At 44.1% G+C, this 13,999-nt stretch overlaps 1 protein-coding gene across 3 annotated transcripts in view; it reads left to right on the plus strand.

Moving 5' to 3' along the window:
- The window catches only part of DIS3L2 (DIS3 like 3'-5' exoribonuclease 2), a 193,903-nt gene that overhangs the window by 1,300 nt on the left and 178,604 nt on the right, over window positions 1–13,999 (plus strand). For 2 of the 3 annotated variants that reach the window (XM_074590908.1, XM_074590909.1), the window contains exon 2: window positions 1,385–2,104. The exons of the other annotated variant lie outside the window; for it this stretch is intronic. In XM_074590908.1, the coding sequence (XP_074447009.1) occupies window positions 1,405–2,104 (700 nt within the window). In that variant the 5' untranslated portion in view covers window positions 1,385–1,404. The remainder of the gene's footprint in view (window positions 1–1,384; window positions 2,105–13,999) is intronic. 3 annotated transcript variants of the gene reach the window in all.

Consider the following 13,999-nt stretch of genomic DNA (forward strand, 5'->3'; position numbering starts at 1 on the left):
TTGCTTCTCTGAAAGGGCCAGAACAGGCACTCTGAGGAGGAGTCGGCGCTGCAGTCCTTGGTCCCTGTCGGGTGGTGCCCTGTTCCCAGGCAGTGTGTGCATGGGGGAGACTGCCTGGGTGCTTATCCTCTGTGCAACAGCAACAAAAGGCAGAAGAGGGCTGGGTAAGGGCGAAGAAAAATTCCAAGCATGGTCGGAGTCGGGAAGGGAATATAAATTTCTTTTCTGCTGAGCTCTGTATTCAGTCCTGCTAATACTCTTAGAAAAGTAAAGAGAGAGAGGTTTAATGGACAGTGTCCTTTATTTTAGCTTAGAGTCTGGTTCTGGCATAGAAGAGCTGTGAGTGAGCCCTGAAGTTCTCAATGTACCAGCTGGGGTGATGTTCAGCTGTTCAATTTCAATCACGTCTTGAAGGCAAAAAGAGGCATTTTTATGAAAACCCTTAGAAGACAGCAGTTGCACTGGGCTCCATTATGAATATATTTTTATTTTCCTCTTTGATGTTGGATACAGCAAAAACCATTGCTATGTTCTGTCCATACCTGTAATTTACCTTAAGAGTAGCTGAGAACAATTTACTAGATTGTTTTGCTCCAAAAACTTAAAAGCTAGAGCAGCTGAAACAGGATTGAAAGATGCTTGACCTACTTAAGTTCCAGAGTTGTGATGCAAAGGTGGAGGCATAATACCATCTACAGGACTGGTGCTGGATGGAGTGGCATCTCTTGCAAGATAGTTGGTTGTGCTGGGGAAATTATTGTATGTCAGCCACACTGGGAGTGAGCTTATGGCTAGAAAGACAAGCTGAAATGGTTAGTCTTTGTATTTGAAGGAAATGTCCTGTATCATCTAGAAGTGTCAGTCACTGGTGGGGGAGGTAACAGGCAGTGTATGCTTCTTACCGCAATGTTGAAGTGCTTCAGTAAGGATGCAGTTATTTTTGAAGATTCAAGGTTGAACATGACAAGATTTCGCTCCTGATAATGGCTAAATTGATGCATCTGATACAGTCTGTCAGTTACTGCCTTGATTTACCTGGCTTTTTCAAAGGCAGGAAGAGCGGATTAAAGGAATCCCTTACATTTGGGGTGCCAGCAGGACAAAAATCCCCGTTTCATGTGGCGTATGGGCAAGTGTGGCTTACGGGCTGTGGTCACTCCTAGGTCACATATCCTAGGGGGTATGTGGTGCAGGGCAGATGTTGAGTACATCATGAAACCCCTCCCCCCCAGTGCAGTGACTTATCAACCCAGAATTTCTGTAAAGGTCAATACGTTCTCATTTAGTCAGTTTTTGTGTCTTTTAACATAACCAATTATTTGACGCTTTGTTTCAAGAAAATAACCCTTTTTTCCCCCCTGTGTCTATTTGTAACTCTCTGAAGTCTGGGCCTTTTACTGCACTATGGATCAGCCGGGGCATGCGAGAAGTACTACTTCTGCCCAAGGTGCCAAAGAGGGTTTGAGCAAGCCCGCTGCTCCCCAGAAGAACGCTTATGCGAGGCTTGTGCAAAAGCACCACAGTGGCCGATTCCGGTCCTACTTGAATCATATTGCGCAGAAGATGCAGCTAGAAGAGAGCACCTCCAATGACCCCGGCTCAGATCTGGATCCGCCCTTGAGGAGAGGCTTGGGGAAGGATAATCCAGCCAGGAATGGGTTGAACGTGCACAGCTATTCACCAGTCAGAACATCTCACCTGGAACAGCCCATGCCTGGAGGATTTGAAAACGATAAACCCCAAACCGCTCTGAACAGATGTCCTCATAAAAAACATGCCATCTTTAGCCCAGAAGGAGACTTGGAGGTGGAGGAAGACTACTATGTACATCAGCGTGGAGCTGCAGCTGACTTATTAAATATGAGTGATGCCCTGTGTGGGAGAGTATCGAACAGCCTGAGACACCGAGCAGCTCTGCAGAAGTCTTCTGGTTCTGATGAAAAGGATGAGGAGGAGATGTGGAGGAAGAAACATAAGAAACGAGGCAGGTGTCCTGCCAGCCCAGATACAGCAGCTGGACACTCGTTGACTGAGCAGTTTAGTGAGGATGTGCTGGCAATAAATGCCAGGAAATACAGTCACTTGTCTCCAGGACAAGTCCAAGGTGAGTTCATGCTAATGAACTGTTTGGTCCATTTGCCACAATGGACTGCTGTGGAATTGAGTGTGATGTTTTAGTCATGAGTGAGTTAACATAGGCAAGTTCTACTCTGTCCAAGTTAGTCAGCTCTGAGTTACCTGTGGGTGGCTTTGTCCTGTTTTACAAGTAAGCCATCCAGCATGTGTAAATGGCTTCATGTGGAGTCAGCTCGGTGCTGGCAGGACCTAATCCCCTGGCCTAGGCTCTGCGAATGTGGCTGTGCTGCTTCCAGGATCGGCTCAAAAGTGGGAGAGCCTAATTTCTGTGGTGTAGAGTCCAAATTAATAAAACTGCTGGATCTGAGCTGACTCGGGGCAGAGTCATGCTTTTCTCTGCATTGCTGCTTTGGACCTGGAGTGATGGTTTGCCTTTGCAGAGGGTCCAAGTCCATCTAATACTCAAGGGCTAAGATGCCTGTATAATATCTAATTCGTGATACAGAGTGTTGACTTCAGTAAATTTTGCTGTTAGTAACAGAACACATCTTGCAGTAGTAAAGTGAATGTGTCTCTTAAATGTGATGTTCAAGGCAAAAAGCTCACTTACGGAAATAAATAACATTCTTTATGTTGTGGTTTAACTCCATCTGGCAGCTAGGACTACGCAGCCACTCATGCAGTTCTCCTGCTTCCCCCAGGACAGGGAGAAGAGCGGGGGGAAAGGAAAGGGAAAAATCCTTGTGGGTTGAGATGAGGGCAGTTTAATAGAACAATAACAGAATAGGAATAATAGTAATAATAATGGTAAAAGACACAAGTCACTCTTACAACACAGTAAATTGGTGAATTGGCACTGTCCTGAGCAGTGATCACGAGTAGCCCCCTCCCCCTGGCTAAACCCATTTCTGTACTGAGCGTGACATCTATGGTATGGAATATTCCATCGTTCTATCTATGCTCCTTCTCAGCTTCTGTGGGAAGCTGAAAAAAGTCCTTGAAAAATATAAACATCACTTGGCAACAACTCAAACAGTATGCATTATAGACCTCACTTTCATACCAAATCTGAAACACAGCAGCCACTAGAAAAAAAAATAAAAATGTAACTGTCCCAGCTGAAATCAGGACACTTTATTAAAAAAAAAAAAACCCCAACACCCACAACACAGCATCAACAAGCAACCAAAGCCAGGCAGTTTAAATCTGATCTCTCAGTGTAATGGGTTAAAGCTTCCTCTGAATGGTGTTCATGGTGAAATACTTGGATATCCTGATCTTACGAGCTACTACTGGAGGAACTCATAAATGTCACTGCATTAAATTCTCTGTAACAAGAAGAAAAGATCAATTTCTCAGATGGGTAAGATGGGCCTGAGACCCGTCACAACTCTTGGGTTGGAAATCAAGTAAATGTTTAACTAAATCTTACAAAACTATGCCCTATAATTCAAGAGTAGCAAGTAATATTTTTTTTACAGGGTTTGTGGTATTTTTGAGGCTGTGACAGTAGTTTATGTGCTAAGGTTGGTAAACTTCATGAATTCTTGCAAGACAGGTCATAGTTAGAGATTTAACACAAGCAGATTATGCTAAAATTTGTTGATGAGCCTGATTTTTGGGAGGTTTTTTTTTTCTGTGCTTCATTGTAACGCTATTTGTTATGCTAGCCTGTTATAATAGACTTTTCTACCTTTTACCCTTCAGATTTTGGAGAGTAGGGAAGAGCAGCTAACAGAGATGGAGAGTCTAGAAGGCTTACAGTTCCTAAGCCATGAAAATGATAGGTGCCTGCATGGATTTTAGTCTAAAATAAAAATACTCTTGTCTTTCAAAAGCAAGCACCCGCAGTTCTCTCCTGCTCTAGTTGGGAGTGGGGTTGCACAAACCCTTTGAAAAGTAGTTGTTTGTTTAGTGTAAAGACCTAGAGCAGAAAATGTTGACCCTCATGTTTGACCTCCCAGGTGGAAAACTCACACTGTGGGGAAGATTACTGGAAAATTATTTGCTTAACAGTGACACCCTTCCTCTTCTGCCCCCTGCGTGCCTCCTCAGCCACCCTCCTGGGTAGCTGAGGCTGGTTACTCTCCAGAACACGTGCAGCGACGTGAAAACAGTTTCTTGGGGAAGAAAGAAATAGGAAAAAAAATATATGTGACTTGATTCTGAGAAATGTCTCTTCTGCAGTTCGGTTTGAGTATATTTTAGCACTCTTGTTTAAGTGAAATGAAGGTTTTACAGTATGCAAGCGCTTAGGTATAAGAACTCGCACATCACAGTCCCAGATTAATATTTTCTCACTTCAAAGCTTGTCTTTCTCTCTTGATGCTGATATAAGTCGTATTACTTTGCAAAGGCAGGTGTCTGGTTTGATCAGTTTAAATCAAGGCTTGTGAAACTGCGATGGCAAGAATTGCTTCTGTCATAGTGGTGAGGCATATCATCTTTTCAGTAGTGACATTTCCTCACAAATTAACTCTGTTCAGGCAGTTGTATGCTTTCCAAAAGGCTCTTTGAGCTAATCTCAAAGCCAAGCATCTCTCTTTATATCGCTTTGTTTCATTGTCCTCTTCTTAACAGCTCTTCAGCTCAGGCTTAGCCATGGTCAGGTTTGGAATGACCCTAAAACTGAGAGTATCAAAACTGACGGCAAACACAGAGAGCTGAGAACACCCTTTGAGTGCCCTGAGGCAGGCTGTGGGCAGCGAGGGGCTGGTCCTTCCTAACATCCTTCCAGACAGCAGCAGTTCCTGCGGCCTTGGGGGAAAGCAGCGTGGTTTGTGGAGCCCTGAGCAAGCATCCCTGAGCCCTGGAGCTGGCTGCTGTGGTGGCGTCTGTGAGATGCACTGAGGATTGCCTTTGCCATTCTGTACTGTAAGGCCCTAAGACAAGGCTTGTGAGACAGAAGTAATGTCATAGCAGATAGGTAGGAGACTGACCACAGCAGTCTCTTCTGGTGTTCCATGTAGTAACTGCTTTTGCTGAGTATTGGAAACTTTGCAGTTGAGAAAGCTGAGTGTGAACAAAACTCCGTTGTCCCTTGTCTGAAATATGTGACATAGTCATGAAACTGCATGTTGGAGTCACTCCGAGGTATCAGCACTCTTGGATTTGGGAAGATGAAGCTGTATATAGATGCATTCCACAGATTGTTGCTCCTTTCTGTGCAGCTCTAACCTCTGTGAGGAGAATTGCCATAAAGCCTCCTGTTCTGGAGTTTCTTCTCAAACAAGCCCCAATAAGACAGAAAATAATCCAAAAATGCCATTTTAAATTGTTATGCTTATAGTTTTTTGTCTAATACAATTTCTCTGCTGGTATTTTTCCCTAAATCTCCAATCCTCTAGGTTCTTTGGGTGCTAAAATTTCGTTAAACTTCCTTAACAGAAAGTCTTTTATGAAGTCCTCTGGGTTGTTTTCTAGTTTTGATCAAAGGCTCTAAGGGTTTTCCCACTTCAATCCAGAGTTAGTCATCAAAACCTCTTTTCAGACTGACTGATGTTTCTGTCATAAAAGGGCTTAAAACCCCCTTTTCCTTGAGGACAGAAGTACTGACTCTTTCTGTGGCATCTGTCTGTCACATGCTAGTAGTTGAGATTTGCATGGCTGCTAAGCGGAACTTCATCTTAAATATCTGTGATGTCTTGCTTTATCAGTAAGTAGTTTTGACCAAGCTGCATGTTCTATTCAGGACAGCATGGTTTTGCGTGCTTTTTGAGTATGTGCGCTTCTCAGCCCGTTTTTGAGGGAATGTTGTTGTTTGATGGCACATTCGTGAGTCTGCTGAAAAGCCTAAAAACCAAACATCTGCAGAAGAGAACTGTCCTCCAAACGTGGGGTGCAGCATCGTCTTTGGGAACACCATCTGCTGTCCTCACTTGATTTCAGAGGATCCTTGGGAGACAGAGTACCTGGGGGTGAGCTGGCTTTATTGATGCGGAAAGCTTGGGTGGAACAGGTTGCTCATGAAGGCTGGTTGCTATGGAATAGGTTCAGATTTTGCAGGGCTGGATATCCAGTCTCAGTCTGTATCTGCAGATGTCCTCCTTGGGAAGAACAGGACCACCGGCTTCACTAGGTAGCCTCCTGAGGCTCCTCACTAAAAGCTTCACGGGTTTACGGTGTGATGGAGATATCTTGCCCATCTGTCAGGGTCAGCATGCCCCCTGAGTAGAAACAGACAATTCCCGGATAACAACATGCCCCATCTGAAACAGTGTAAGATTTCCACGGTCCTTTCTGATTTATGGTCGGTCTGACACTTGGCATTTTTATGCCCAGCCTGTGATACTTAACCAACTTGGGCAGCTTCCGCGGAGGAGTGTCGCTGGCAAGCAGGCTGGTGTTTAGCATCATAGCTCTAAAAACAATTGTTGCTGTTGGATGGTGATGTTGTGTTTGTGGCTGCAACCCTGACATTTAAAAGGTTTGGGATAGGTAAAGGAAATGTCCTGGAATGGCTCTCCTGCGTGTTTAATGGGTACAGCTGGTGAAGAAATACCAGTCTTAACAAGATGGCAAAATCTTAGAGGTTTTGTCTTTCTATTGTACGCTGCAGTAAATTTTGTATTTGCCTTTGTTTCTCTGGGGGAACTCTGGAGGAAGAACCACAGCTTCTGCTTTTCCCTTCTTGTAAGACAATTTTAAGATAATGCTACTTTTCAGTGGTGAGCCTTCCCGTTCTTGTGTGGTGAAATTCAGTACTTACTTAAGAATGCTGTTATCTCCCTATCTGGCACCAGTAAATGTGAGCCAGCGATCTAGTAAAGGCCACAGAATCAGCTCAATAAATGGAGAATGTTGGTTGCTGTGGAAATCTTTAAAATGTAGCTAATCTTGCCAGGTCCAATGTAATGTTCCTTAGATGACGTTAATCATAGTAATAAGATATGGGAGAGGAGGCAAAACTGGATTTACTGTATGGCCCCATCTGAGAAGCACATGAAAAATAGAATGCTCCTTTCTCTAATGGTTTAGCAACGTCATTGCAAACATAAATTTCTCTCTTGCTTTTGATAGAAAAAAATGTTGCATTCCGGAATCTTGTGCAACTAATGTTTTTGGCTAACATCAGCTATAGTATGTGAGTTAACATCTGATGTATCCTCTCTTGGGGAGATGAGATCCTGCCCTTGCAGGGACTGTGGTTTTTGTATGTGATCTAATAACTGTCTTCCGTGCCCTTTACCAGAGCCCTCAGCACACCGTGGTGCACTGGGACTAAGTTCTGCAGCGGGAACCCTTGCATTTGGCAGCAAAGCTTTAATCTCTGTGAAGTAGCTTCCTTCACCTGCTAGTGCTCATATGAAAATGTTCATCAGTGGCAACGCTTGTTGCTGTTAACCTATTTAAAAAAACAAACAAACAAACAAACAAAACCAAACCCCCAAAACTATGTTTTTTCTTCTCTTTAGCTCCAATCTCTGAAGTTAGGCTCCCATTATCTAGCTCAGGTAACTATGCTTGTCAGCGTGAGGCTGGTCCCAGAAAGAACCGAATTAATTTTTTAATTAGTTTTAAATCTTTTCGTTATTGTGACTTGTCATCAAATTATGCAACAAAGGTCCTGTTGAGCTCCCTCAGTGTCAGTTTCTTATGAGATCAGGAGTTTGATGATAAAAGTGTGAGTATGGATGCAAGTGTATTAGCATAATAAAATCACAGCATGTATGTAATGGTTTAAAAGCTGTTTAGATGAATTAAATGCAGCAATCAATTGAGAATTGTTACCAACAGGTGTGTCTGGTTCCTGCAGTCTCATGTTCTGACCCTGTGGTCTTTAATACTTTTGTCAATCATCAGGAAGAAAACATACAAGTAGGATTGAAAGTTTTTTTTGGATGACTTGGAGACCGCAGGGAGTATTGAATAATGGGGGCAGTTACTGGCAGCCGTCTGAATCATTTGGTGGACTGGGAGCAGGCAAAACAAAATCCATTTATCGGGCCAGCATAGAGCCCTGGTAGCAGTGGGAGGAACCCAGTGTGGGAAGCAACAGCTTGGAAAAAAGTTTTGAGCTTTTGATGGATTAATCAGCTGAACATCCCCCTCCTGTGAAATGTGGCCAAAAGGGTAATGTATGAGCATGGGAATTGGAAGATGGAATATGGACCGCGTGTGCCTTTGGCACGGCAGCAGCAGCAGCTTCTGGAGTATTGTATCCTGTGGTGATGCCCTCTGTTTGGGGTGGATGGTGATGAATTGATGAATACTCAGCGGACGGCCACAAGGAAGATTAAAACGCTGGGATCATGAGTGAATGATTTGAGGAACCCTGCTTTACTTATCAAAGAGATGCTTGGGGGAAGGGAGCTTTCAGTAAATTGCCTACATGGGGAACAGATGTTCAATAATAGGCTACTCAGCTGAGCAGATTATGATATAACGCATTTGAGGCTAAACAAATCCAGGCTTGAAATACAGCACAATTTAGCAGTGAGGGTAAGTGACCGTTGGAACAGTTTTACCAAGGCTTGTGGTATGTGGGCTGTCACTGGCACATTTAAAAGCCCTGGTAACAAATTTTACCCCCAAAATATGCTGTAGTTCAAACAGGAATTGATTTGCAAAAGCCCTCTTTCCTCTGCTACCCATGACGTCAGCAAGCCCGCACATCCCAATCCGTTCTGGTTTGTTGTTCAGATAATCCCTGAAGTGCCTCCTTCGCCGTGGGTACCCAGGTAGGTAGGACAGATGCTTTGCAGCTGGCTCTGGTGGCTAATTGTGATTCCTCTCCGGGCCATGGCTGCTACAGGGCTTTCACCACTGCCTTTCTCTCCAGCCTGTGCTTCCATCTCTCCTGTCCTGTGCGCTGGTGTCCATCTCTTGCCCTCCCACATCAAGCACCCTACTAACTAGCTCCGTGAAATGCTGTGGGATGCATATCCCTAACTCCCTCTTGTGGGGAAATCCGAGCTACGGAGAGTTGAAACTTGGCTGGGGCAGGATGGGAAACAAAATGTTGGGATCTCTTGCATAAAATAATGTCTTCTGTGACAAAAATAAGAATTTCCAGCGTGCTAAAGGAAAATGTCAGCACTAGCAGCTGCAGCCCACAGATGTATGGGGCAGGTCATGCCTTGGAGAGTATTTCAGGCCCTCTACAGATACGAGCCTGCGGCGATAATGCATTTTTGTTCAGTTTGTATGGTTTTAGGCATTTTTCCCCCATAGTACTAAGGGCTGTGAATTATGTACCTACTACACTGAATGGGCAGCATGGGGAACAGTTCTTCAGCGACCTGTCTTATTCTGCAGCACATTTGGTAACCTCGGGCTATGTATGAATCTGAAAGCAGTTCTTTCATTTCTAAAGCTGTTAATGTCTTCTAGCACCTCCCATCAGGTATTTTGCCTTTCAAAGCCTCTTGACTTCCTCTGTTCTTCGAGCAACTTGCTTCCCTCAGACTACTGAAGCCCAGAAAAATCAAAGAGAGAACTTCCGCAGTGCTATGTTTTTAAAGTGTTTTTCTTGAAGTCTTGAAGAAGCCTTTTCCACGGCATGGTTGGTGGATAAAACAAGGAGCACAAGGTATTGTGGAAGATGCTTTGGGAGGATGCAAGGCTGAGGTGGCAGTGGAAGCAGCCCTGACCCACATCCCGAGGCAGGAGTGGAAGCCTGGAGGAGTGCAGTCATCAGGCGGAGTAGGTAGTTAGGAGGTCACGAGCAGGGTGGAGCAGGTTCACAGAGAGTCCTGAAAACCAGAAGAGCTGTATCCCCTCCCTGACAACGCTGCTGTGCTGCTGCACGCAGCTGGGGCACAGTAACTATTTTGATAAACTTTTAGTCTATTGCTACTAAATGAGTTTCGTCACCAACTCTTAGTTCAGAGCCTGGAATGGTATCTTTGGCTCTTGTGCTCATGTAGTATTCCTACAACACAAACCCTGCTGAGGAATTGAATAAAACTGCAATTACCGTCTGAGTTACTGAAGTCAAAATCCTGCAAGCATCAGGATGCTTGGAAGTGTTTTTGGTGTCGTGGGCACATGATCTTGGTGGTCGGGAGCGGTTTCCACAGCATTGTTTTCCGCAGCAGAAAGAATCCATTGTGCATTTTTCTTCATTTCAGTTTTTCAAAGCATAGGCCCTTTCAGAAAGCCAAAGTCAGCAAGAACATTTTCATATTGAAATCTAGGGGCGTGCAGCACAGAGTTTTAAATAAGTATCTGCAGCTTAAAGCAAAAGAGCGGTGGCAGCTTGCGCTTCCCACCATGTGCGTGCTTCCCAGCTTATTTCCATGGGTCTTGAAGTGAGCAGCTGTCCCTGCTCCTGACTTTCCTGGGCATCCATGGACATGCCACTTCACTTTTTTGCTACCTATATCCCTAAATAGGAATGTTTCTTCCTCCATGGCACGTCGTAAGAATGCTGAATGTCTGAATCTTTTACAGCCAGTGGCATGGTCACCTTCAAAAGCAGCTCATGGCCCTGTGGACTCACTCATGGACCATGACAGCCTGTATTTCCCCATCCGGGAGTCATCAGCTGGGGGCCAGCTTTTCCCCCATGTGGCAAGGATTCCCTTTTTGCTTTTTTTTTTTTTCTTGGATGTTCATCTCTCCCATGCAGATTTTGGCAGACTTTTGGCCAAAAATGTTCGGAGAGTCACCTTCTCCGAAGAGGTAGGGTGAGGGAGCACTCCAGATTTGTTCCCGGGTGCACAGATGGCTCACAGCCGAACCGTCTCCTGGTTCGTGAACACAGACAGTTGTGCTGGTAGGCAAGCTGCTGGCTGGCACAGGTGGAGTTGCAGCGTCACGTTGTGCGGGGCTGCTGGTAGCCAGTTGGGCTGCTGCTAGAGGAACCAGTTGCTTTGAATCACTCCTGAAATCACGTGTAAGAGCTGTGTGGACAGACCTTCACTTTAAGTGCTGTCTTGTCATTTTATTTTGATTTGTCTTGATGGTGGAAAGTTACAGCTCAAATTTACACCGTGGCTGGGCCCTGGTGGCCCTTCGTAATGGGTCAATTGATGGAGACTGGTGGGCATGGAAGCTAGTCCCGGCAGCTGGATTTCAATACATCATGCACTTGGTTTGGGACATTTGCATAGAATTTACATTTTGGCTGAGCCCATGCATGTAATTGTAGGTCTGCATTGTTTCTCTTCTTTGAATGACTGTTTAATTAACTTTAAGCTTAATTATGCAATCTGCCATCTGGCTAAATCCCTACAGTGCTGTCATATCACCATTCTTTTCCACTTCCGCCATATATTTCCTTTTCCGGAAGTTTGCCCTACTTTTCAATCATTAAGATAATTTCAAACAATTTTTGAGGACGACTCACAGCAACATTGTAGGATCTCTCTTTAGCTCTGTGGTCAGGCTTGGACTGAGCACAGGAGTGTGCTGCAGAACCTCCAGTTTAGGATTCTTTGAGTTTACGTTTCTTCAGAGAAGGAGAATCTCTTTTATTTGTGATAAGGAGAATGTGCTTTCAGGCTTTCTCTTAGACCCTAGATTGAGCATCTGAAATTACTGCCTACCAGGTTTATCTCCTGAAAGTCTCTTTGCTGCAACGAAACCTCACTGAACTGATAGTGTATCTCAAAACTCTTGCCTTTCCACTCCTACATCTCTAATGAATTCTTTCCGGTGACATCCTCATTTCTCTCTATTGCTTTGTCTTTAATCTCGAGCCATCTACTTTATTTAACCGGTTTCCTTCAAGATACTGTAGAATGTGTGGAGATGGTTCTGTTCCAGGGCTGTTGGAGAACCCTGAACTCATTTAATTCATGTGGAGAGCGGTGTTGAAGCATGGCTGTTCCTAGCACAGGCTGGAGCGGAGCTGAGCTCACGGGGAGTGTGGTGGATGGATTTTGGTCCTGTTTGTGTTGTTGGGGCTCTAGCACAGAGTTTTACTTGAGATGTCTTCCAAGGAGTGTCTTTTTTCTTCCTGGTACAGAACTCTTTCCCTAAGCAGCTATACCAACAGCTGTCTTTGTGTATTTCCTTTTAAAAGAAAAAAGAACAAAAAAAAGTACTTGGCTGTTACCGTGAGTGGGACATTTAATCTCTTAAATCCGCAAAATATTTTGCAAAACATAAATAGCTAGTTGCTTCTGGCCTGTCTATGACCAGTCTTTTTTGTTGACATAACTCACATTTGAGATCACTTCAATGGTGTTTGTTGGTTTTGCCTGTTTTTTTTCGCCTGTGTGTGGTAATTTGATCCCGGATATTGTAGTAGTCATTGAAGTGGTTGGAGTTTTTGAGTTAGTTACTTATATAATATGACATATACTGGCTGTCACTGGTGCATTAGAAATTAAAACCAACCGAACAAACAAATGTATTTTGGCTTTTAAAATTTGAGAGGAATTTATTTGAGCAGCAGAAAATATCAAATAGCTTTTAAATTGCCTGTTTAAGCATATGAAAGGGAAAGACATGGGGATCCTCGCAAAACCTCCCTGATGTTAGTGCAGTTTGTGCTGGCAAAGCATGCTTTCGCTTGTAGGGTTTATTTGACTTTGGAGAATGAAATGAATAGTTGCCTGGCATAACAGTATTGACACAAAGTCTGTGCCTACCTGGAGTTACCAGCCAGAAACTGTGGCCCCCCCCAGCTCGTCCAAGCTCTCAGGGTTAGAGTCACGGAAGTACCGGGGTTGGGTTGTTCAGGGGCTATGTAGGATTTGGGATTTTGGGGGATCCTGAATGTCTTTGCAAACCAAGGCGGAGTTTCCATCAGCTGAACTCTTGTATTGAGACTATTACTATGCCTTTTTCCACAGCAGCATCCATAGTGGCTCATAAAGCTGCAGGTGAGACTTCTTGCCAGGTCGTGGAGAGTATTCTTTTGCTAAAAGACCAAATCTGATGGTTTCTGAAATTTGCTTTGCCAGCTCTACCAGGAGCCAAAGGCCATCTTGAACTTGTAGATCTGTGAGGTGACACCTTGGGTTGCCACATGGTTGGACTCTAATTCCTTGAGTCTCTAGTAAGGATGACAGGAACATGCTTTATTTAGCTTTCTTGCCATGCTTAGCCTAGCCTGACTTAAAAATGGGAGTGTAGGACTAAGCAGAGGTTGGCATCAAGAGTAGCTCTCATTGCCTTTGGTCGGTTAATTCCTGCTCTTGGAGGTAGGGCAATGTTGGGTAACCCTTCGTTTGGTAGCTGCCATGCCTTCTAGCTCATGGGTGTATCCTTACAGTGTTTTCCTAAGTGCATAGCTGGGTTGTCTTGAAGGATTAAATGTCAGGGAACCTCTCGGAAGGGTTGAAGAAAATTGGTTTAAGTCATTGAGACGTGTCAGCAATGAAATGAAACACTGTAGAAATACGGACAAATATTTAGTAACCATGTGTTGAGAGTGTCTCATTAACTGATACCAAATTGTTCTATTGCGTGTTATCAGTTCTGGGGATATGCTTCTGTTTCTTCTCACACTTAATGCAAACTCTAAGGCGGGGGTATTTGAAAGATTCCTTTGCATATCTAGATCATGATCTAATGCTGGAAAGCAATGGAAAATCCTCTTGGCAATAGCAGAATTAGCGGAGGTGTTGGTGCCCAGTCATAGACTGATAAAGGTAAGTAGTAGATGGAAGTGTTTTGTGTTATAAAAGTTTGTAACAATATTGTTCCGTCCAATGCTTTCAACATAATTCCTTATTTTTTAAACGTGAAAGGAACCATTGCATGTTGAGATAGCTGTCAGTGGGGTGAGAGTCCTAAACCTGTAGAGGTGTTACCAGCACAATTGCTGTGATGCTCTCACAGTCCTGCCCACCCCAGGGAGATGGGTTAAATATAACTAGTGTCGATGGTAACAAAGCTGGAAGTTTAATTAGAGGTAAAAATGCCTAGGGACAAGGTAGATGGCCTTTGACAGGAAAGGGGGAAGCTATATCAAGATGTCCATATCTTGGAATTTGCTTACATCTCTCAAGTAAAACTAGTTCTTGCT

Source organism: Larus michahellis, chromosome 6 (assembly GCF_964199755.1).
Source record: "Larus michahellis chromosome 6, bLarMic1.1, whole genome shotgun sequence".
NCBI lineage: Eukaryota > Metazoa > Chordata > Aves > Charadriiformes > Laridae > Larus > Larus michahellis.